General features: G+C 38.4%; 1 protein-coding gene across 2 annotated transcripts in view; it reads left to right on the forward strand.

The window, feature by feature from the left end:
• Nucleotides 1-25,634, forward strand: part of LOC114654140 (thioredoxin-related transmembrane protein 1-like) — a 38,666-nt gene extending 13,032 nt beyond the window's left edge. For both annotated transcript variants that reach the window (XM_051929984.1, XM_051929983.1), the window contains exons 2-8: nucleotides 3,907-4,022; nucleotides 16,090-16,135; nucleotides 16,233-16,361; nucleotides 17,233-17,278; nucleotides 17,988-18,089; nucleotides 25,010-25,109; nucleotides 25,252-25,634. In XM_051929984.1, the coding sequence (XP_051785944.1) occupies nucleotides 3,907-4,022; nucleotides 16,090-16,135; nucleotides 16,233-16,361; nucleotides 17,233-17,278; nucleotides 17,988-18,089; nucleotides 25,010-25,109; nucleotides 25,252-25,295 (583 nt within the window). In that variant the 3' untranslated portion in view covers nucleotides 25,296-25,634. The remainder of the gene's footprint in view (nucleotides 1-3,906; nucleotides 4,023-16,089; nucleotides 16,136-16,232; nucleotides 16,362-17,232; nucleotides 17,279-17,987; nucleotides 18,090-25,009; nucleotides 25,110-25,251) is intronic.
• Nucleotides 25,635-26,407: the final 773 nt, after the last annotated feature.

Consider the following 26,407-nt stretch of genomic DNA (forward strand, 5'->3'; position numbering starts at 1 on the left):
TGGAGAAGAAAAAGAAATAAGAAGAGAATCTGCTTCCTCAGTGCTTTAAGAGCTTAATCTAAAATATTATTGATTAAATCCTGCCAGATTTTGAAAAAGTTCTGCACAGATCCTCTAAGTGAGAATTAGATTTTTTCCAATTTCAAATAATATAAAACATCAGTTACCCACTGACTTAAAAGAGGACAGTTAGGATTCTTCCAGTTCAGCAAAATAAGTCTGCATGCCAATAGTGTAGTAAAGGCAATTACAGTTTGTTTGTCCTTCTCCACTTCAAGCCCATTTGGAAGAACACCAAACACAGCTGTTAAAGGGTTAGAAGGGATTGTGACACCAAGGCTGTCTGAAAGGCACTTAAAAATTTTTGTCCAGAATAATGTTAATTTGGTGCAGGCCCAAAATATCTGACCCAGTAAGGCTGGAACTTGATTGCAGCGTTCGCAGGTTGGATCTTGCCCTGGAAACATTTTGGACAGTTTTAAGCAAGACAGATGAATAATTGTATGCTTTGCGCATATGGAGCTCGGATGAATTCTCTGCATTGCTCCCTTCCACTCCTTTTCTGATATGTTGAGTGAGAGATCCTTTTCCCATTGTCCTCTTGGATCTTTGAAAGGGAGGGACTGTAAAATAATTTTATATATTGCAGAGATGGTGTCTGAGTCGTCGAAACTGAGCAATATTTTTTCCAGCATAGAGGAAGGTGGGAGATGAGGAAAACTGGGCAGGTTCTGTTTAACAAAGTTTCTAATTTGAAGATAGTGAAAGAAATGTGTTGCTGGAAAGTTACATTTGGAATGTAATTGTTCATAGGATGCAAAGATGTTGTCTATATAAAGATCTCTAAGTAATTTAATCTCAAATGTTTTCTAGATATTAAAAACTGCATATGTTTGCAAGGGTTGAAAAAGGTGGTTCTCATGCAGAGATGCCACAGATAAAAGATTCTCCATCTTAAAATGCTTTCTACATTGGTTCCATATTCTGAGTGAGTGAAGCACAATTAGGTTATTAGTATATAGGCGATAACTTGCATTAATAGGGGCACAAAGCAGGGAATATAAAGAAGTACTGCAGGATTTTATTTCTATTCCGCACCAAGCCTGTGTATGTTAATCTATTTGTGTCCAGATTTTTATAGATTGTATGTTTGCTGCCCAGTAATACAATTGAAAGTTGGGTAGAGCCATGCCACCTTCTGCCTTAGGTCTGTGTAGGGTCGCTCTTTGAATACGTGGATGTTTCAAGTTCCAAATAAATGAGGTTATGGTTGAATCTAATTGCTTAAAAAATTATTTATTGATTTATATTGGAATGTTTTGAAATAAAAACAGAAGCTTAGGAAGGATATTCATCTTAACAATATTAATTCTTCCAGCTAGAGTGAGATGAATGGTTGACCATCTATGTAAGTCTTGCTTAATTTTTTCCATACAGACGGCGAAATTTTGTTGATAAAGAGCTTTATGTTTACTTGTGATGTTTACCCCTAGGTATTTAAACTGATCTGCAATGATAAAAGGGAAGGTGTCCAATCTAATATTGTATGCTTGTGAATTCACTGGAAAGAGAACGTTTTTATTCAAATTAATTCTGAGACCAGAGATCACACATTTAAAGTGATCCTGTTGAGCAACAAGAAAACTTGTGTAGAATGCCCAAACAAACAACAAATACCACACCAAAATTTGCCACAGATAGTTCTTGCAGCTGATATCCATGTTTATATCTTTAACCATAAGAATTAGGTAGTACTGATATTCCCATCTTATATTTACAAAAGACCACCAGGATGCCTACCTGGATTTTGTGGAAAAACACAGAGTGTTTCATTTTGAACACAAAAAAAATATCAAATGCACTGACAATCTAAAATTATCTCAATAATAACTGAACATCCACACACAGTAGTTAAGCATAGGAGCATCCTGGTTGGGAACCGCTTTTCTGATTACAGACCTGGATAAATCTGAAGGAGATTGTTGGCTCTGTGAGTTGAAGTTGAGTTGAAAATATCTGTCAGCATAGCTGTGTGTGACAATCCGGGTTGTCTCCAGCCACCAAAACGTCCTTGAGCCCAGAACTGTTGATATTATAACGGAGATGAACCATGGCAAATGAGGACACAGACAGTTACAGCAAGAGTATATATAGTGCAAAAGTGCTAGAGCTTTTATTTACACACAGTCCAAGTGCTTTTCTAAAAATGTATTAAGTAATCCATAAAAACAGTGGGGCGGCACGGTGGCGCAGTGGGTAGTGCTGCTACCTTGCAGTTAGGAGACCCAGGTTCACTTCCCTGGTCCTCCCTGCGTGGAGTTTGCATGTTCTCCCCGTGTCTGCGTGGGTTTTCTCCGGGTACTCTGGTTTCCTCCCACAGTCCAAAGACATGCAGGTTAGGTGTATTGGCAATCCTGAATTGTCCCTAGTGTGTGGGTGTGTGTGTGTGCGTGCCCTGCAGTGGGCTGGCACCCTGCCTGCGGTTTGTTTCCTGCCTTGTGCCCTGTGTTGGCTGGGATTGGCTCCAGCAGACCCCCGTGACCCTGTAGTTAGGATATAGTGGGTTGGATAATGGATGGATGGATAAAAACAGTGTAATTAGTGGAGGTTAAAATTTAAGAAATAATGCAATAAATACTTACTTAAACAAGGTTAAAACACAAAGGATCAGTTCAGTAAAGGCCAAAGCTTACCTTGGTGTTTCCTTTCTAAACTTAATGGTGAGTTGAGGAGACGTCTTCCATCAGGTGCAGCCAATCATTTCACGGGCTTGCACCCCAGCCACTTCATTCAGTCACTGTTTGGGAGCCCCAAGCCTGACTTGTGTCACTAACTGCCTTCCTTTGGCACCTGCAGGGACCCCACGAGTCCTGCTCTGTCCCCTGTCCGCCACCATTGCACAGTCGTAAGGCAGGAGCCCTCTCACAGCGATGCATAATCTCTCCTACTCTATAATTGCTCAGTTTGAGCGACCCTGCTCCTCGTTCCTCTCCAATGTGCTCCTCTTGTGGCCTTACTTATAAGCAGACCAACCAGAGAATTTAATATTTTCGAATGATCAAGTAAAAGTCCAGGTCTTAAACCAGTAGATTTGTGCTGTTCATGCAGTACAGCAAAGAAGTTTAGAGTCTAGCAGAGAGAAATTCCTCCCTGAAGCAGAGGGAACAAAATAATTATTAAAGATGGCTACTGAGTATATGGGTACTTTGCAAGAAGACTTGGTTTAAGGTCACTCAACATGGTCAAGGATAACTCTCTGTCTGTTCAGTAAGTATACTAGAAATGGTGCTTGAGGTGTATTTTAAATTTAAATATCTACTTGATCCAAAATTAATACAAATAGGTTACATTTTGTCTTTTTGCATGTGTGTCCTTGTTTTTGAACAGAAATTCTAATATGTGGGGTATAGCTGTACTTTACTAAATTTGTTACATTGTTAGATGCTAAGTTTTTAAAAAAGATCCACTGGAATGACCAATTTTCTTTCTATTTTCATACTTGTCAGATATTGCCTGTTATACCAGTTTGTAATGCAGAAACTGAGCAGTTAATGTGGCTTTGCTTGTGACTGTTCTAAAGACCATCCTCCTTCCCGATCTGAATGAGTGCTTTAGGAACACAGTAGTGAAGTAATGACATGAAATTTTAATGTTTTATTGAATGTGTTTTATAGAGTAGTAAAATTTTGTAATGAATTTAGACTGAATGGATTTTGTTAGTGTAATATAAAACATGCAAAAGACTAGTGCATTTTGAGAAGCCTAAATAACTTAATTTTTGTGGTACCTAACAGCATAAAACACTTTAAAAATCTTTTATTTTCTTCTAATTTGTTAGGATATCACATTTCAAGGCAAGGTAGTCTGTAAGTTTATGTAATTTGATCTTTTTCTATTCTCTTTTAGCTGTGAGCCAGACTGCCTCCGTTGCCAGTATTTAAAGAAAGAATGGGAACAGTTTGCCAAGAATGTAAAGCCTGTGAATATAAATGTTGCGCAGGTGCATGTATTGGAACAGCCAGGTATAAGTGCAAGTGTGGACAAATGTCCTATGACTCTTTGTTTGAGAATATTAAAGTTGTATGCAATTTTAATGATGGCACATATTCCAGTTTTCTACCCGCATTTAAAAGATATGTCTGTTAGTGTATTTGGCAGTATAAAATTTGGCTACTCATAAGCGCAAGTGTAAGTGCAAATGAATGCATGAGGGAGCCCAGGGGTGGTCCTTGCCTAGTGCCTTATGTTTGCAGAATTGTTTGTGCCCCTAACAACCCTAAGTATGATTAAGAGAGTATGAGATGAAATGAGTCTGTGACTACAATTTATAGTTTGAAAGTCATGGATGATGCAAATGCCAACTTCAGTGAATTTCAAAATGTTGAAAGGCTATCAGAAATTCAACAGTTCCCCCCACTTCACCTTTTGGGAGCTTAAACAATTTTACAAAAGGGAATGAGAGAAGATGTATTGTACAATTGTGAAAACGTGTTGAGATGCAAAGGTTCATGGGAAAAACTTATGACTGAAGTTTTGGCCAAATGTCTATTTACCAGATATTGAATTGTAAAAGACCTGAATTCTAAAGGGACCAGGAAACCAGTAGTAATTTGAATTTTATTTGAACTGAAGAAAATCTGTAATATTCTATTTTTCTTCTTGTTGATCTTTGGTAAGAAATTGTTCCTAAATGCACATACATAAATTATTTTTTATATCTGCACATCTTTATTATAACTCTGAAATTTATACCTTTGAATACCCTATTAACATAAAAGCATAACACACGACTTAAACGCCAAAAAATATGCATGATCTGTAGTCGGCAGTGTATTGCTATTTTTGCCAAGTATTTCAAAGGTAGCTTTGGGTAGTTTTGGAGGATAGGGTTGTCTATTTTTCCTTTATTAACCTCCTATACTGTTAACATCATCTGATTTCTAGCTTCAAACCAAACCTCTCAGCCATTTTTTCTTTGACCATGCTTTTTCCCCTGGCCAACAAACTGTGTGTGTGTGATGTCTGTGGTATGTCCAGGGGCAGGTACTTCAATTCAATGCTGTTAAATAACATATAAAGAAAGCAGGCCACAAAGATCACCCAGAGCTTCATAATTATTTTGCCGTTTCCCCACACATAATTTGTGTGTGTGTGCATATATGTGTATATATACAGTATATATTGTGAAATGAATAGCCTCGACACACGAAAAAGGTTCGGGGCAGCCACCCATATGCTTGACCCTGGCTGTAAAAGGCAAAGTTTTAAGCACAAGTGAATACAGTGTTGAGTCCAAAACAGAACTGATCAATGGAGGGAAGAAGTCAGGTTTTAAAGGCAGGACAGGGGAAGTGACGTCATTGGGGCGGAGCCGGAAGTGATGTCATGCTTGGAGCCGGGCCGGAAGTGATATCTTCAGAGTGGAACTGGAAGTGACATCTTTGGACTCCGGCAGAATTTCCTGTGTCTGGTCTGGGGGGATGAAATGAGAAGGTGTAGTGCACCCCGCCACCCCCCAGCCTGGCGTGGAATTTCCTTCTTTTAGTCCATGTAACATGCTCCCATGCGCTTGTGTGTGACTATATATATATATATATATATATATATATATATATATATATTACAATATATATATTGTAAGGTTCATAAACTCTTTTGGGGCTCCCCCCAACAGGATGACACGCCGAAGAATGTCCCGAAGCGTGATTGCCGCTTCTGTGGACGACAGCATATCGGTCACCGGGGCAACCCCAGGCTCCCAGCACTGTAGCAGCTTGCTGCGAAAATAAATCCTAAAAGAGTTGCAAAACAGTTGCAAAATGTTGATGGGTGATGCAAGGAATATTGTAAATGCAGGGAACAGTATTACTTGGCCATTAACCATATCACGACCCTCCATGATTGATGTGTTTTTGTATAGGAGAGTGGTAGATCCCACTACAATAAATAACCACGCTTTTCCTGCTTCAAGTTGAATAAAAGCTGGTTTTGCTCATGTCGTGGGGTGCAAGACAGGGACTCACACATCACAATAAATATTAACGCTACCAATGCTTCCATTACCCATGTTTGAAAATGGGAGAAAATATAATGCTAGATTATTATAAATATTCAGTATATGACATCTTGCTGACATTTTTGACCTTTTTAGATGTAGCCGAGTGTATGCTTTTTTCAATATGGAGAGCTATAAGAAGAAACCCTTTCCACTTTAAAAACTACCAAGGAAGAGTCAATATTAAGTTTTCCTTCTAGAAATAGACACAAGTAAAGGAATTTTACTTCAGCCACTCATCAATTAGTTAGAGATGATGACTGTTGCTTTTTTCTTAACCAGATTAAGTGCAAGGTGTTTGTAGAATGAGACAGCAAATGCGGAATTCAAATAACAGAATAAATCATAAGAATCTAATTTAAATTTCAAAGAATTGATATAGAAGAAGAAGCTGCACAACCTAAAATGATAATTGGATAGGTGATGCATTGATTGTTTATATAAAATGCATTAGGATTATCAAAGGATATAGAGACAACAATAAAGTTGAAGTTCTATAGTACTATGCCTGCATCTTCAGTATACATAATCCATTTATAAACTATTTGCATTAAAGAAGCAATGCTTTGAAGATCTTCCTAATATGTAGGAAATAAACCTGAAATCTTTCATTTATGGTAGGTTACCTAGCAGGATGTAAAAGGATTAAGAAAACCTGGACTTAACCTTTGTTCTATGCAGAAAGAATGGTATTCCACAAATCTGTTACCATCTAGCCATGGTTATTTACTGTATATATACTGTATTGTACTGGAGCATGTTACAGATATAAATAAATAAAGGTTCTTTCTGGAACCTTCATGTGGGAAGGGTTCCTTGGGAACCAAAAATCGTTCCTCATTGACATTGCTCTATAGAACCACTCTGACACCATTATTTTTAGGAGTGTAACAATAACAATACTTATTTATATAGCACATTTTCATACAAATGATGTAGCTCAAAGTGCTTTACAGGATAAAGAAAGAGAAAAAAGACAATATATAAAAATAAAATTAGGCAATACTAATTAACGTAGAATAAAAGTAAGGTCCGATGGCCAGGGAGGATAGAAAAAACAAACAAAAAAAAAATTCCAGACGACTGGAGAAAAAAACCCCAAAATCTACAGGGGTTCCAGGCTACGAGACCACCCAGCCCCCTCTAGGCATTCTACCTAACATACCTGTAAATGATCTCAATCAGTCCTCATGGTTTTCAGGCTTCACATGGAAGAACTTGATGATGATGGTCATATGAATCTCTGGCCTTCAATCCATCAATGTAGGGACTGCATGGTGCTTTGATCAGGTGGTGGTGGCGCATATTACCACCACAGAAAACCGGAAAAAGAACAGCAGAGAAAGTAGGGGTTAGTATGGTTTTTGGAGCCACCATGAATGATAATGATAATCAAATGCAAATACCGAATATCAGGATTAAACTAAAATGAAGCTATGAGAAAACCATGTTAAAATCATGAGTTTTTAGCAGTTTTTTTAAAATGCTCTACTGTATTAGCCTGGCGAATTTCTATTGGTAAGCTATTCCAGATTTTAGGTGCATAACAGTAGAAGGCTGCCTCACCACTTCTTTCAAGTTTAGTTCTTGGAATTATAAGCAGACACTCATTTGAAGATCGATTGGAGAGTTCTTTTATGATTTGGAGTGTAAGGTGAAAGACATTTTGAAATATAGGATGCAGCGAGATTATTTAAGGCTTTGTAAACCATAAGTAGTATTTTAAAGTCAATTCTAAATGGCACAGGTAACCAGTGTAGTGACATCAGAATTGGAGAGATTTTATTTTTTTATTTTTGGGTCAGGCAGAAGGCATATTGCTTTTGAATTCACTATTGTGTTTAAGTCTGAATCTTTATTCACATTTTTATGTTGCAGTGGGACAGCTGTTAACATTGCTTCGTTAGAGCTTTTAAGTTCTTGGCTCAATTCCCAGCTGGGAACTTCATATGTAGAGTTTGTACATATTTCCCCTGGCATGAAAGTGTTTGTTTTTGTCTCCTCTGGACCCAGAAGTGTATATTAGGTAAAGTTCCAGTTCTCAAGTTATTATATTTATGCCTTGGGATGGACTGTCCCTCATTGGTTCCCAAGTTGAGTCCATTGCTTCTGGGACAGGCACCAGTTCTATGTTACCATGAATTTGATACAGGGGTTAAAAAATGATGAATGGATGGATTTAAATGTGATACATTTTTTTATCACAAGTATTTTTTTTTTATATCGGTGGCACCTACTTTTCCTGAAATGTGTATGAAGCGGTGTCAAATCTCACCAAAGTCAGTCAGTCATTGTCCAACCCACTATATCCTAACACGGGTCTGCTGGATCCCAGCCAGCACAGGGCGCAAGGCAGCAACAAATCCCTGGGCAGGGCACACACACCTATACACCAAGCACACACTAGGGACAATTTAGGATCGCCAATGCACCTAACCTGCATGTCTTTGGACAGTGGGAGGAAACCAGAGCACCTGGAAGAAACTCACGCAGATATGGGGAGAATATGCAAACTCCACACAGGGAGGACCCAGGAAATGAACCCAGGTCTCCTTACTGCAAGGCAGCAGCACTACCACTGCACCACCGTGCCGCCCATCTCACCAAAGTAACTCTTGAAATAAATGTTTGCAAGTTTACTGTATATTACCTGTAGGTTTTGCCGTTCAGTACTTTATTTTTAATCTGAGCTTCGTTCGCCAACCCCTCAGCCTGCGCTATGCGCCAGCCACTTTGCATCTCTGGATTTTTCACTTTCACCAAACAACAAATCTTTTAATTCTCGCGGATATGCCTCTTCATTGGGAAGAAACACTACTTTTCCCTGATGGCAACACGAATTAGATGATCTACAAGTCTCTGACTTAAAGTTTAAATCCAAGCAATATTTTCGATCTCTTTTCTCTGTTCCGTTATTTCATGAGTAATCATTTCCATTTGTTTGCACTAATGCGATCTTTACTATCTTTTTTTTGAGAGTTTCGAATTTTAGTACTTTCAATATCTCTAACCTGCTCTGTAGGCGTATCGTGCCAACGTTTTTGAACCTCTTTACGATCTACTTTGTTATTTACTCTTTGTCTTTTATTTCTGGCCCCAGGCGTGGTTAAATCTCTTGGCACAAAGTCTCATCTTGCGGGACTTAAAAGTATTTCTCTAAAAGTCACATCTCGTCCCAGGCTAAAAAGTCTCGTCTCGTCCCAGGATTTTTTTATAAAAACAGAGACATAAAAGGAACTCTTTCTCAAAGGAAACAGTTGTCTGTTTGAAAGAAGCAACATATCATACTTTTGTAATCCTCCCTGCAGTTTTGGAGTCTGCTTGAATGTAGCCTACTTGTTGTTGAACCACAACATAAGAGAACTTCTATAAAATCTTTCTTCTTGCACTAAACTAATGAGTAAATTAACTATATCATTTCTTATTTACAGTATCTTAAATTATTTACATGAGAACTGTGTCATACATAGCAGACATTTTGGGTACCATAGTGCTGTGTGTCCCGTAACTTAGGTTCTCACTTGGGGTGTGAAGGATTGATGGACCTTATGTGAATTTATTCCAGATGAAAGCACTAATCGTTTTGAGAAGTAATTTCTTAAAGAAACTCATTCATTGCATTTTATGCTTCTCTGATATGTTCCAGACATCATTCCAAAAAGGATGCAACTGAATCATTTGGTTTCCCAGTTTGAATTGTATAATTGACATCTTTTTCATTTATTTGTTGAGTGGATTTTTTTACATTCAGTACAGTAGAGTTATCTTATCAGACTGCCTTTGTCTTTGGATTTCTTGCATTTTCATTGAAACTGATACAGAATTCTAATTGCCAATGTGCAGGACAGATGGGATGAGAGAAAAGAAATATGTCAACACCCTTTGATTACTTTACAAAAGAGTTAGTAAACTGGTTTAGAATCAAAGGCGGCTACATTGTTATGTGCTTACAACCTCACCATATGTACAGGTTAAACAAATATTTGCTTATTTGAAAAGTTAATCACTGTACACTTCTTTTGGGCTTGTGGGATTTGTGTGAACAACATAGCATGTATAACAGAACAGGTCACAACCTTATTTCAAAAATTTTTCAGTATGACTGTGCTGTCATTTAGTCAAAATAATTCAACACTCTCAAAATGTGTTACTTGATAACAATGTAGTATATGAACATGTAGTCTGCACCAATTTGTAGAGCCTCCTTTTAATTTTTTTCCAGATTTTCACATATCAGAAAATTGAGGAACACATCATGGTTGGCATGTCAGCCATAGTTGGTTATATACTGCAAAGGGAGGAATTAGTCTATATGTCAACTGGACAAAGTTCAGCAGTTAATTAATGGACAGATATTGTTGGTTTCTGTTTACAGTATATTAAGATTAGACAAAAATGGTGAGTTTACAAATTGCTTTAGACTGCATTATACTTTGCTAATGAGTAATACATTACATTTTTTTATGTTCAGTTCTTCTTTGAATCAACCAGTACTTGATGCTTCATGTAAAATTCCTTTACTGGAATAGTGCTTAAATAGCTAAGCAGTGGAGTATGTTTGGTGCTCAGTGAAATATAGTTTGGCAATATTTCTTTCACAGCTGACACAATGAGTTTTCACTTTGACTGAAAAAAGAAAAAGCATGAAATTAGAGCCATCTTTTATTCTTTTATCTCTCTCTCTCTGTGCCTCATATAGCCTGATTATCCAGGTCAGGGTCAGGGTGAACTGGGGCCCGTTCAACAGCAGGGGTGCAAGGTAAAAAATAGCCTTGGCTGGATTGCATATCTATCACAAGGTGTATTTTCACACATCAACCACTTGCATGGGACCGCCAAGTCACTGAAGCTGTATGTCTTTGGTATGTGGGAGGGAAACCGCCATACAGACTTGGAAGGGCTCCACACAGGTGGTGACCTTATCAGGATTCGTACCCAGGGCTTTGAAGTTTTGAGGCAGCAGGACTAACCACTACATCATGAAATAACAAATACGAATACATATTATCTAAATTTTCTGTAATACACTCTCTGCAAAACAGTAGACTATTCATTTGTATCTTACAAATCGGAGTTTCAAGTTGTACATTCTTAGACGTTAATAATCCATTATAATTAAATCCCAACAGGATATTAGGGGGCATGGGGGCAGTATGGTGATGTTCTGTTTAGTGCTACTGCCTTGCATGTCCAAAAGTCCTTGGATTGAATCCCGTCTATATGTGTTTCTGTAAATACTTCAGTTTTTTTTTTTTTACCATCACAAAGATGTTGTGTGTTGCAGTAGGTTAATTTGTGACCCAAAGCCATATTCATATTTGTGTGTGGGTGTGTATGGGTGGACTTTGAACTGCACTGGTTGGTTTCTGCCGTCTTCATAGTTTGTCACCTGTGACACTGAACTGGATTAAGCAGGTTTGACAATGGATGAATGTAATTATTAGATCTGGACACCAATATTAAGGTAAATCTATTTTTTTCTGTGTATTATGAGGTCACTCCACTTGAGTCTTGGGGGCTACACTGACATCTATTGGAATTTCAGTTTTAGAGAAAGTTGCCTGTCACAATGTTTGCAAAATTACAAACTTCTTTATTGCATTGTGTTTGAGACATTTCTGTATAAGCTATGTGGAAATTGTCAGAGTGGCTAATTAGCATTGCAGCTAATGTCTCTGTATTATTACAGACCCACTTGAAGTGATAAATGCATGTGATGTAACCGGCAATATAATAATAATTCATTACATTTATATAGCGCTTTTCTCAGTACTCAAAGCGATATCCACACAGGGAGGAACCGGGAAGCGAACCCACAATCTTCCACAGTCTCCTTACTGCGGAAGATTGTGAGTTCGCTTCCCAGTTCCTCCCTGTGTGGATAGCACTTTGAGTACTGAGAAAAACGCTATATAAATGTAATTAATTATTATTACTATTAATAGAGGGCCACCTCTTAATTGCCCTTCAGGGGATGGGTGATGATTGTACGGTGAAATCCATCTCAGTTGACACTGTTGCTTGATCAATACAATGCAGCCAGTTATTCTAACACATACATCTGCAGTACATGGAAAGGGGGAGAAAACCCATATGGATATGAAGAGAACATGCAAACTCTACACAGTTTTTGACCTGGTATTTGTACCCAGGTCCACAGAGTACTGAGGCAGTAGAGCTAATTATATTGTTAAGCAGACAGTTAAACTGTTGGTAATGTTCAGAATAATGTTAATTCTGTCAGAATTTCGCATTATTGCAAACAAGTAACTGACGGGGCTTTCAAGGAATGACCAGAATGAGCAAGATTATTTTTGCTAGTTTTATTTTTAATTTAATCTGCTTCTAGTAATCATTGAAAAATGCAAAGTCAACATTACACATTCTCATAAGCCTTCCCAACTGTCTGTCGTGCGCTTATGCAATTTCCTGAGGCTGTCAAAGCATTGTTTTCTCACACTTCTCTGTTAAAACAAGGAATGTATAGGTCAGTGCGCTTTTGAGATGTAAAGCAGGCCAGCATACAGTCCTGCTAGTATCAGTCTGAGATTTAATGGACATTCTTCAAATTCAGGCATACCAAATGAGGGAAGTGAACATAAAAAAATAACATTTACTTCAGCCAACCTTGGAATTCAGATTGCAGCTTGTGGAGAGAGACGTTTTTAGTATGTGTCTGAAAGTTAATTTTAAAAACAGCATGATTGCAGATAGTACCATTTTTTTTATTTTTGAGCAGTTGGAGATGTGTGTGGCCTGCCCAACCATCTGTCCATCCATGCTTGCTTTAGTCTGTTGTTTAGTTGGCGTGTTAAACTTCTGGAGCTGGCATACAGCAAGACCCATCACTGGCTGTGGTGGCTGAACCCCTTCAGAACATACTCATTGTCAGGATCAGAATAAAATCAGATGTTGTCTTTGATTTTTGTAAAGATATGTCAAACCTAATGTTCCTTATTTTTGATTGCATGTTTGTCAGTTAAATGTGCATTATTGAGACAGTCATTGCTAGGGGGCTTCATTTTCTCTGGGTGTTTGTACTGGAGTGTGGCATCATTGTGGCCATCTTGCATACAAATGAGTTATTATGAGAAGCTTGCCACTGCTAATTTTTATTATAAAAGAAAGACTTGAATTGATCTATAAAATATTAGAGAATCTCCGGTATTTTCACCTTGGAGAAGTTTACCGGCTATGAGTTTGCTTGATTCCAAAAAAAAAAATCTTGCATTAGTGTCTAAAGGCTTTGTATACACGAAACACCTTTAAAAAGCTACCTCTGCTTCTCACTAAATCCCTTCTTTGAAAATCTTACACATAGTAGAGCTGTGGTGCTAAACATTATGTCATTGTGGCACCTTTGCTGGTTCATGAAATAACCATGTGTAGAAATGCCTGGTAGACTTAGTTAAGTGTAATGAAGAGTGGTGTAACCTTGCAATTGCTAGATTTGGAAGGGAGATGAATCTTAATCCCACATATGTCAGGAAGGAGATGGAGAATAAAGCTGTGCTTTATGTAATAAAACAAGCAGATGATACATGGAAGGTGTGTTTTTACTTCAATGGTATTCATGGTGTGACACACAAGTGGACATTACAAGTGTTTAATTGTAATCTGTTAATTCTGGAAAAGGCAATGCTTGGTGTTGCTGCTTGAAATCTGCAGTCCTGGATTCAGATCTTTCCCAGGGTCCCATCTGTATGGTGTTTCCACTGTTAACAGCACATGTCAAAAGATATACTGTGTAGGCCAAACAAATTACCATGGTGTTAATGTACCCTGCAAATGTACAGTACTGGCTCTCAGTCCAGAACAGTTGTATGCCACATGTTGCCAGGACAGCTCTGTCCTCCCCATAAGCCTATGTAGCAATAAGTGAGATTGGAGGATGAATGAATGGAATGAATGAATTAGCCCATAAAGGTTAATTATAGCATAATTAGTTGTGGGCTATGCTTGAGCTTCCCTGCAACCCTACTCAGGATATAGTGGGTTTGGAGGATGGACAAATATATAGTGCTTTGCAAAAGAATCAAGTGTTCACCAGTTCCCCAATTTTACTGAATTACAGCTCATTCATTCAAATTTTGTTTAGTGCTGTACTTTTATTTGGAAGCAAAAATAATTAAAATAAACTCTCTTTAAGTTTTATTAGGTAGAGGTTTGTTGTGAGTACTCAGTCTCCATAGTGGAAGCTCAGCTTTTACCAGTATAAATTTAATTGCTTATTGAGGACACAGTTGCGATAAATTTAGCCTCCACATTTGATTGCTTAAAACGTCCACTTTTTTAAGTAAAAAGTCCACAGTTAATGAATCATTATGAATCTGAAGGACAGTTGTGAAGTTGAAGACTGAAGAGCATTTTATACTAGTTAGAAATAAAATAATACAAATGCATAAATAAGGAAAAGTGCCAAAAAGGGTAACCCTTTAGGTAATGTAAAAATGCATTTATTACTCGTTTATTCTTATGTAACAAGACTTAGGCTTCTTTTGACCTTCATAACACTTATAAAACATCAATAAATGGCTTATTCATCTCTGTGCAGTGTGGCATATTGACATTATGGTGAAATTACTTGGTAATATGAAGGATTCACATATTCACAATCCATGTAATATCAAGAGAAATGTGTCTCAGTTAATCCACCTCAGACCTCTCCAAAGTGAAGTTGTGTTAGTAGTCACATTGCAGAGATGTTTGTTAAGGACTTGTTGCAGAATAGTAAATAACTAATAGATGCATTTTTGCAGTACCAAAACTATAGTGTTACCAAAAGAAAAAAAAATCCTAGCATGGTATGTCACAGTGGACTCTGCTGCTGCAGTTATCAGCAAGTAAGAAGCTATGTCAGACTACTCACATGCTGCCTAGAAAAGGTCATCCATGAAAACCCTGTGTGCAAACAAGGAGACTTGTGAGAGAGGCCAACCATCACTTTGAAAGAGACACAGCATTCAGGAGCTGTGACGCACCATAGAAGGTCCGCCATATTAAGAAGTCAGCATAATACTGTCTTGTATTGGAGGATGGCACAAAAAATCCATTATTTAGAAACAACTTTCTGAAAACATATCTTGTGTTTGCCACAATACATGAAAAGTGACTCTGGTGCGATGTGGAAAAAGGTTTTAGATGGAACTTTCTGTCCAACTTTTAAAGACTGTGGTGAAAATGCAACACTACCCACACCTCAAAATGTACAATGCCTACAGTGAGGTGTAGTGTTTGTAGCATTATGATGTTGGGATCTTTGCCCTGCAACTAGAATAGGTTTTCTTGGGGTGTTTTTCTTACATTTACAACTAACCATTTACTCCTATTGTAACCATATGCACAATACCTGCTGATGAAACGCAGCCCAAGTAAACTTGGAGTGGCTCAAGGGCAAAAAAGTGAGGTCATCCACCTAGCCTGAACAATGTGGAGCAAATCAGTCGGGGGAAAAAAGGGCCAGAATCGCTCTATGAAGAGTGTGCAAAGCAGAAACATACTTATCCATACATGTGGGGGATTGAAGGCTTATGCAAACAGCGTGTTTCCATTTTTTTTAACAATAGATGTCATTAAATTGCCTTATGTTTATTTCTGAGTGTTATTCAAACTCAAATAACAAACTTTGTTATTCTGGAAAATTGGATAACTGGTCAAGGGACTGAATACTTTTTGTTAAGCACTATGTGTATGTGTATAATTTTCTTTTTCCCCCTACTGTATGTGAATTCAGGCAAATAACAGCTTGGCAAAAAGAGCAAAAAAGAAAAAAACTTGCCTTTTAGAAGAATTACATCATGCATCCTGAATTTAAACATGTTTACTCATAGCTCAATTCAGTTTATTTTTATTAAGCACATTTCCACTTATGAAACCAGTGTGCTATGCAATAATTACAAATCTTTGGGAAATAAATGCACCGAATACAAAGCATAATGTTAAAACATAGAGAAACCAAGTTTACATAATGTTAAAACATAGAGAAACCAAGTTTATACTGTTGATATGTATACTTTTTTGTTTCATCTTTTTAGTATTATGCTTCAGGTTCCTGATTTCAGAATATCCAACAATATTCCAGTGAGTAATGCTTCCCTACACACTGAATATCCCGTCATTACCCAAAGCACTCGTAAAAACTGATTTTTTAAAAATGAACTGTGACTCTTGTTTGTAGCTGTAAAGATGGAGTGTACAGGATATACTCAGGAAGAATGGCTTTGCAAGACTTTCTGGAGTTTGTTCGTAACAAAAAATGGAAAGAGGCTGAGACTGTGCCAACATGGAGAAGTCCTTCCTCTGTACTGTGAGTATTAAAATATGTATGCTGTATATTTATATGACATTGCAATAAAACCAACTAATCTACATATTTAATACAGTGGGTTTATCATACGGAGAGGAAAAAGATAAATTCACAAGCACAAGCAAGACCCTGGTTTCACTCTGGACTTGTATATGGTTGTCTTGAGTTTGAGGTGGTGTGGCTCACTTGCATGCATGTCTCTCACCTAATACACTAAAGCATTACCATCTCACTTTGTGTGTGCTATTCCTCACAGTAATCTTGATCTGTCTTCATCCCAACAGTTATCCTTTGTTCCAGTTCCTCTCATTCTAGACTCTGGAATGTCACATGCTCAAATTCTTTCTGGGATTTGGAATAATCTCTGACAACAGGGATGTCAGACTAGAAATACACACAACCTACAATAGTCCAAAAATGATGGCCGTCCACTAAATATTAGTTCACAAGAAACCACTAATCTTTATCCAGGACCTCGTATTGTTGTCTTGTGGCCTTTTGCCAGTCCCCAAATTGGTACGCAGATCCTGGTATGTCGGAATGAGTGATCTGTCAGTACAGTACAAGATGTACTACCTGTGCTTCCTGTAAATCCAGATTAAGTCTATGCTTTTCACAATAAATTTAGGGAGAATTTAAATGGAAGACTAGCTCACTACAAGGTGGACCTGATGACATTGCAACTGGGGAAACACATGGATTCATTAAAGTGTGGCCTTCAGAAACTTGCAGTTTAAAATAGATCTTAATTATCAGATGTTTTTGCTAGAACCCATTTGACTGAATAGCTTTAAATTATTGTTGAATAATATTTACAAAGTATTGCAAAGTTAAATTGTTCAATTACTAAATCTTACTGGTCATCTTGCAGGATGGACTATCTGTCGCTCCTTGTCAGGTTCTCAAAGTCTGTTAGGGTAAGCCTTGTATTCTTCATTTTTTCATAGTTGGCAGTTTGTTCAGAAGTGACATTTTAATAGCTGACCTAACAAAGTTCATTATTGTTGACAATAAGAGTTTTAGACCCTAATATGTTGTGGGCAGCACTGTTAACTCATAGAGCCAGCATCTTGGGGTCAAATTCTGTGGCTGAATTGTCTATGTAGATTTTAGATGTTCTCCTGGTGGGTTTTCTTTCCAGCACCCCAAAGATGTGTAAGTTGATTGGCTATTTCAAATTTGCGCCTGCAGTGGTCTAACACCGTGGGTTTCCTGCTTTGTGCCTAGTGCTGCCAGGATAGGGTTTGGTCCCACCATAACCCTGAATTGGATTAATTAGACCTGAGAATTAGGATGTTAAAGAAAAAGGAATTTTTACAGTCCCAAAGATACACACTCAACGTTTCTTGACCAAGAAAAGAATTGGGTGTATGATCTGAACATTAGATGTTTATCTTCACCATTTCTAGAAAATCCACAGATCATAGATACAATAATTGTATATTTTCAAACTCTGAGTTCAAGGATGAATAAACCTTGGTCCTCCAATGCCTATACACTTAGGTTATGTGATTTAGAAAATGGAGGGAGGAAGTAGTTGTAGGAAACATTAAAACTTTTTTTTCTTTTTTTGAATGAATTTGGTATTTAAACTGAGGCTCATTTCTGATTGCTTTCTTTTCATAGGAATTGCGAAATTACTTGGATGTAGAATACAAGATACCAGTTTGGATGTTCTTTTGCTTCCAGATGGTGGTCTTAAGCTTTATAGGAATGGTGCTTGGATTGGTGAGTTTGTGGGTGGGTAGAATTCTCTAATGAAAGTTGTCAAGAAGCAAGACCGTTTCATGTCATTTGAACCCATACCTCCTGTATGTTTCTTTGACACTGGATATGGAAACACTTGAACATTTCAATTTAACCACCTCTAGATCAGTTCCCTGTACCTAACTGAGACCTTGTCTGTTCTGCCTTTAGTTTTTCAATCAATCCCCCTTCCACAAAATTGGGTGTATTGGTTGTGTTCACACTGCTGCACTGATTTCAAATCGGAAATGGGCTAAAAATCTGAATCAATGTATATCTATCTATCTATACTGTATTCTATAATACAGTACTGTGTTGTACTCTACACAGTACAAATTGATTTTGCAGGTGATCCAGATCTAAGTGTGTACAGATACACATTCAGAAAATGCCTCAGATATGGAAAATAGGTTAAAAGAAATGTTAGACACCTGAAACCTAATAGACCACCATGAACACCATCAATATGCTGGGTGGTGTGCTATTTAACATAATTTTCATCAGCTTGTGATAGTAAAGAAAAGAGATAGAAAATGAAAAGTAGACTGTTCTATTGAGCACAATTTTTGCTGCCTTCTCTGAACAAAAAACAGTGGTGACGGGACTGGTGAGGGTAAGATTTGGAGACGTTTTCAAAACAGTGAACGTACATAAGACCAAAAGAAATTTGTGAAATGATAGAACACCATTCATAATGTCTCTTGATTTATATTCAACAGTTTTTACAATATAACCTTTTATTTGTATTTTTAATTGCTTCTGTGCATACCTTAGATGATGAAAACATTGTGTCAACATGAACACCTTAATCTTTTTCAGAGGTTGCTTCCTGTAGGACAGGGCCTTCCATCTTGTATTTACTACTGATGTTCCTGTTGCCTACATGTAGCACTTTGGTTTGAAGCTTTTACATTGTTGTGGTGGATGTTCCATTAATTATGTCAATGCTTGTCCACAAGATTCTCAAGCAAGTTAAACAATTTATGCATGGTGTGTCATTCAGGTGCATTCAGTGACTTACTGATATACAAGTTGGAGCATTTCACATTTTCTATTTTATTTAAGAGGCAGGTATTATATTTTTGTTTTCTGAATAACTTTGTAAAAATGAGTCATTTAAAAATAATAGTGTTGATAGATCACAATTGATAAATCACAATTTCTGGGGACTTTAACCATTCTTCACTTTCGTCCACCCTCAACAATTTTTATCAGTTTGTGGATTGTAAACCAAGAGAAAACCAGACCCTGCACTTAGTTATATGCCTTTTTAACAATGGTATATAATATGCTGCTTTGTCACCTTTAGGCCAGTCGGACCATAATTTGGTACAGCACATACTTGCATATAAACCCATTGCCCAGAGGTTGCCAGCCACCAGCAGGACTGTGCAGGAATAGAAAACTGCGGCTCTGAAGGATGCCTTTGAGAACAATGATTGGGATATGCTTTGTGAATCACATGGCCTGGACATTGAGGAACTGAGATGCCATATCACAGATTACATCTGGTTTTGTGTAGATAACACAGTCCCCACAAAGCCAGTGTGGTGTTTTCCCAACAACAAGCCATGGAATACAAAAGACTTGAAAACCCTACTGAATTTGAAGAAGAGAGCTATCACCTGCAATAACATCACTCCTGTGGTCTCCAGCCAAACTTCACTGCCTGAATGAACTGCGCTTCTCTGCTGAGGCGAGGAGGGAACTGAGCACTGCATAAACGCTTCAAGACCCAATGGAATCAGCCCCAAGGTGCTGAAAACATCAGCCAGCCAGCTCTGTGGGGTCCTTCAGCACCTTTCCCTGAATTTGATGAAGGTTTTCCAGCTGTGGAAAACATCCTGTGTGGTCCCAGTGCCAAAGAAAGGGCATTGCAGTGATCCCAAGGACTTCAGTACAAATTCTGTTACTTCATACATCATGAAGACCTTTGAGAGGCTGGTTCTAAAACAGCTTTGACCCCTGGTTTCAGAATATCTGAATCTTCTGCAGTTTAGCCTATCAGGCACATATAGGTGTGGCATGTACAACAGACAGTAGTTTGTGAATCTGAGGAACTCTGTGTCAGAAATGGTGGTGTGTAATACTGGAGCACCTCAGGAAACTGTCCAGGTTCCCTTCTTGTTCACCCTCTACGCAATAGACTTGCAGTACAATACCGGCACTTGCTATCTACAGACATTTTCAGATGACTCATCCATCAGGAAAGTTGTGGAGTACTTTGTCGTGTGGTGCAGAAACGGCATCCTGCAACTGAACATCAGCAAGACAAAAGAGCTGGTGGTAGACTTTCATCATGCCAAGAAGCTTTAGAGACTAGTCACTATTCAGGGGCAAGATGTGGAACTACAACTACCTGGGGTTTTATATGTGCAATAATCTAGACTGGTCTGACAACACAGTGGCACTGTACAAGAAGGGCCAGAGCAGACTGTACTTCCTGCTTCTCCTGGGGAAGCAGCTTGAGTTCAGAAGACACACAATGCCTGAACAAGCTAATCAGGAAAGACTGTTCCATCACAGGATGAACCCTAAACACACTAGAAGTTTTTGTGAAAAGAGGATGACTACAAAATTGGATACTATCATGAAACATTTTAGCCACAGGCTCATTCCACCATGGTGTGCTAAGAAGTGTCTCTGGGGGTCTTTTCTGCCCAATGCTATCAGGCAATTCGATGCTTCCACCCAATGTACTCATTAAGTTTATTTTTATTTATTTATTATGTATATCGATCGATTGGCTGTATTATTTGTCCTGTGAATCTATATCCCTGTTTATTTTTCTGTTGCTGTATACATCAGAATTTCCCCATGGGATTAATAAATCTAATCTAATGTACATGTGTTAGTAGACTACATTATATACATACATTTTAACAACACTTTTACTTTAGAGCTGAAATAGAGTGTAAATAGGCTTATAGTAGCTCAATAGCTTTCATCTACAGCAGACAGCAATTCATGTGATGTGAAAATGGCATTGATGGCTGTATATATGTTATAAGTGATGGTTCTGTGACAAACTTGTTCAGTTTTCTTAAACATAACATTTTGGAAAGTATACAGTTTTGTCTTGGCAGAGCTCTGTATTACTTTCCCATTTTGTATTCTTTAATTTATAGCCTTTGTCAGAATGCCTCAAATCCCATAGACTTATCACTGTTCATAAGGTATTGTACTTTATAACTTCTCCCCACCTTCCCTTCTACATCTGTAACCACAGGCAATTACATGGAGTAAAAGACAAGCAGAAATTAAGTTACAACTTTAAATAATGTATTATCGATAATATTCATAAAATGATAACAATAAGCAAAGTACATTTGAATATTGGCAAACATACAACCTGATAAATGCTGATGTGTAATTTCAGGCAGCACACAGACTTGCAGTTACTTTAAATGTCTCTAGTTAAGTCATCATTTTATGGCTTTCTTCAGGACAGGCTGTATGTCTGTCTCAATATGGTTGCTGAGCTATGCTTCATTTCAGTTCATGGTGTGTGAGATGCTCCATCATGATGGTGAGAGGGGGGGGGGGGGGGGGGGTGTAAAGCAACCAAATTGTTAAATTTTTTGTCTAAATCCTTACACCAATAGTGAGTCACGCTACAGAATGGCCTCTGATTCAAACCAATCCCAAACAGCCTTACTTCAGACCACTAGGAGGCACACAATACCTTTCACACCTGCCTCCAAAACCATTTGTTGAGCTGATGCCTGCCAAGTATTTGGCTTTCCTGTGGGGGTTGATTGAGAGAGTCCTGTAGAGAATCTTTTGCCAACCTGGCTTTAGGCACTTCCCCAGACCCTGTAATGAAATTATAAAGACTCAGTCGTAAAGGTTGGGGTTTGTGTTCTTAAACATCAAACCATTGCTGTTCTTATCAATGATATAACACTAATGTCTAAGTTACAAATAAAGACATACAAAATATTTATCAACATAGGAAACTTTCACACCACAACATATACCTAATAAGAGTAGTATCCAATTATTAGCAACTGAAAAATGTCTATTGCTATAAAATGATCAATAACTGCATGAAGTATGTATCAATATTACCCTATCAAAGGATAAAAGGAAGTGAAAGAAGTTTCCCATCTAACCATTAATATAAGTTTAAAAAATTACACACATAATTAAGAACCTGGAAACAAGCTGATTGTTTTGTATAACAGGAGTATAATGGTACACAATGGATAAGAATTAGAAGATCAGGGGCTTGCTGCAATTGTTTGTGTATATGTGGGACTGAAAGACCAGGGGCTTAGGCCACTGAAGCCTACGACCTCCCAATGTAATTTTAAACCCAACCTATGCTTATATCGGCTATAGTTGCTGAACCTTTCCTATGTAATTAATGTGTTCAAACACCATTTAACTGCAAGTTGATAGCATTGGTTCTTTATAATAATAATCTGCAGATAATATTTTACAGTCAATTCAGTCTTCTATATGTTTACATGATTGCTTTCCCCTTCAATGTATTTCCACAGAAGTGACTTTTTTTGTACTCTAATGGCTAACTTACCTAAAGCAGCAGGAGAAGGGCACTTGCTGTGTGAGCTGTTTGTGCTTGAAGTCTTCCTGGTCTCTGACTTACTTGCATTGGGCGTTTGAGCGGCTGTCAAATGAGTAAAAGAGGAAAAATTTACAAAATGTTGAAGTTCATGCTATCACTCTCAGGGTAAAATTGAAACAGTAAACTAATTCGTATTTGAAGTTGTACAGAATATTTCTCCTATTTTAAGATGGGCAAGTTCACAAATTCGCCTATGCTTTTTCAAGGGAAACTGAAATTTTAAAACTTCCTATCTCGCAGTCTGTTAGAGATCTATGAACAAAAATTAAAACAGTCTCGACAAAGCCCCGAGTTGTTTCAGACAGACAGATGGGGGCTTTCACAATAGGTGCCTTGTGCGTTATATGCGATCACACCTAAAACATGCCAATTTGAGGTGGTCATTTCCATCAGAAAGCACATAAGCAGTTGGGCTGCATTGGATGGCTACAGTCGTTGTAAATGTTCAATAATTCTTAACCTTGCTATCTTTCCCTTGCTATGCAAAGTTGGTACTGTAATCTTGATTTTCAATAAAGATATGACAAAGATCACACAAGTACAGAAGTAAAATTAAAAGGGGAGTGTAAATGTCCAGGCAGTTCCATTTCAAATGCAGGTAACATTAAATTGTGTATGTCTGTTCCATCTTTAGCACAGTGTTTCAGAATGTGGTTTAATCCAATCGGAAAAGTTGGTTCCATTTTTATTTTTTACTTCAAATGTGGTTTAGCAACGTGTACAGAAGTGAGAGAGGGAGAGAGAGAGAGAGCTGTTGTGCTGGAAAAGCCACATAACCGGCTATGTGGCTATATTTGTTGCTGCCTGAGGGAGATTTCCTTTAGTGCAGCGGTAGAACTGACAGCTGGTAATCCCACTGTCATGATTTATATCCCATTTCAGGGTGGATGGCTTGAAAGAGAAAGTATGAGCATTAATGCTGTGTGATTCCTAACTGACGACATCACACGTATTTAAAAAAAATCTGTCACATATCAGTGAAAAAATCTGGAATTTAGCTGCAGTGTGAACATAGCCATTATCTGCTCCCCAGACCCTACTTTAGTAAATCACCCGTGACTTTTCACAGATTTACCCCCACTTGTGAAAGATTACTGGGATTTTTTTGTTAACCTTGACAACTTTATATTTATTTTTATCCAGTGAGTTTATAACATTTCTGTGAGCTTCAGGTGGTGTGGCAGTACATTTTAATCCCCCGGCTCTGCTTCTAGTTGGACTCTAGGTAGCATGTGTACCCCTTCATTGTTTTGAGGCCCTTTTTATTTTGACAGATTCAACTCTGTCCTAATGGGATAAGCTGCTCACTCATTTGATTCAACAAGAGTACCTATTGCATATTCGCTGCTAAACACTTTTCTACGGATAGCCCACAAAAGATGTGACACCTATGTGGAGATTTTGTACTATTGTAGGAGTGTCAGTCCACTGTTTAGATATCACAGTGGCCTCTCTGGTGGCACCACTACATTTTGTCAAGTCTCCACAGAATAGTAGGTCATTAACATTTGAAATGACTGGCTCACAACAATCATATTGTCTAACTTCACCCTGAGCTACTCTCATTCATTGCCTAGTGCCACGTGACTGTTTAGATGGGTGTTGGTGCAGTTCCTGAGAAGTTGGCGATGTTGGCTCTGCCCCAGGAAGGTACAGGGATGCTGCAAGCTTTAATACACCCATGAAAACTGCCATACTGCTGAGATCTTTTTTTTTTTTTTTTTTTTTTACAAATGTATGGTTCTTGTTTTCTGTTGTTACCATGTGACATCAGTTAGTTGAAAGAGTGATGGATGGGCTGACATTTAAGTAATGAACGTTTTTTAGATTTTACTGAAAATGTAAAAGCTCAGTCATCCGAGAGGGGCTCAGAGTAGAGCCGCTGCTCCTCCGCATCGAGAGGAGTCAGATGAAGTGGCTCGGGCATCTGATCAGGATGCCTCCGGGATGCCTCCCTGGTGAGGTGTTACGGGCACGTCTAACCAGGAGGAGGCCCCAGGGAAGACCCAGGACACGCCGGAGGGACTATGTCTCTCGGCTGACCTGGGAACACCTTGGGATTCTCCCGGAAGAGCTAGAAGTGGCCGGGGAGAGGGAAGTCTGGGCATCTCTGCTCAAGCTGCTGCCCCCGCGACCCGATCTCGGATAAGCGGAAGAGGATGGATGGATGGATGGATGGATGAAAATGTAAAAATGCACATGAAAGTAAATCTCAGAAATTTCAGAATCACTTGCTGTATGTAACAATAACAACAGTGTGAAATGTACTGCATGTAGTCACACTCAGAAGTGTACTTGGATTTTCACTCAGGTTACAATGATTGTTGTGGACTGTGGATTCTACATAACTGCATACATCATAGAAAAGAACTTGACTTCCTATACAGTAATGCCTCCAAGATACTGTGACGGTAAGACCTTTTTCTTTTCTCAAAGTCAGAGCCTGTGTCAAATATCCCAAGTACTGTACATGAATGGCCAGGGGAGCTAAGCACTTTTCTGTTTTTTGAGGTTGTGACTGATAATCACCAGTTCTCCTTTATGTTTTTACAGATGCTGAGCCTTCAGTAGATGTCACAAGAAGTATCAAGGACTAGAAAGTGCTGGAGCAGAAAAAGATGATGGAAGGCTTCTAAGGGGAAACATCACTGACAAATACAAAGTATTCTGGAGATCAGAATTTCACAAGCCATCAGAATGTGTGTTACTCATTGAAGGTTTACAACAAATACGGGATTTTTGATTTTCTTTACCATTCTGCTAATGTAAAAACAAAACTTCTGGGCAGAGATTCAAGTTGTCTTGTTCAGTTCCTGCTGCTGCCTACTGGAAGCAACCACAACTCTTAAGTTGCTTGTAAGAGTTAATTTTTTTAAATTGAGAGAACAAGAACTTCGAGCCTGTAAGTGAAATCTGTAATGAATTCTCAAATCACATTTCCTTGCTAGTGTAACTCCTTTAAAATCTGAGGTCATAGTCCTTTCTTGAAAATGTGTGGCCTGTTTCCTACAACTAAAATGTTTGGAGCAGCCACAAGTCAGGGTATAGATGATCGTAGGACGAACCAAAAAATTGGCAGCAGTTTTTGCAAAATTTTATATAGGAGCGAAATCCTTGAATTAAGCTTTTGGATTGCCATCCCTGCGGTTGGCTGGCACCCTGCCCTGGATTGGTTCCTGCCTTGCACCTTGTGTTGGCTGGGATTGGCTCCAACAGAACCCAGTGACCCTGTAGTTAGGATATAGCGGGTTGGATAATGGATGGATGGATTGCCATCCTTGCCTATGGTCACAAGCTCCTGGTTGTTCCAAAAGAATATAATGCCAAATACAATAGACTGAAGTGAAGTTACAAGCCTTAGTTTGGATGGTGGGGGGGGGGGGGGGGGCAATGGGGGTAAGCAGTTCAATATGGGATCACCCCCAAGCTACTTCCCCTGATTAACAGCATTGAGAGCAGCCATTTAAGATGATTTGATGTGAAGCTTGGTGGCTTCCCAATTGCTATAGCCACAGGTCACTCTGACATCTTGGGTCTGGCCTTTGGTGGCATACTCTATAGTAGTTATGTCTCTCTGATGGCCTGGCAACTTCTGGGAATTTCCGAAGAGAAGCTGGAAAAATTTCAGGACTTGGTGGTCTGGATTGTCCAGCTCTGCATGTTGTCCTCACTACCCTGGCAATGAATAGCAAGTTGAAACTGAAAGTGG

Source organism: Erpetoichthys calabaricus, chromosome 7 (genome assembly GCF_900747795.2).
Source record: "Erpetoichthys calabaricus chromosome 7, fErpCal1.3, whole genome shotgun sequence".
NCBI lineage: Eukaryota > Metazoa > Chordata > Cladistia > Polypteriformes > Polypteridae > Erpetoichthys > Erpetoichthys calabaricus.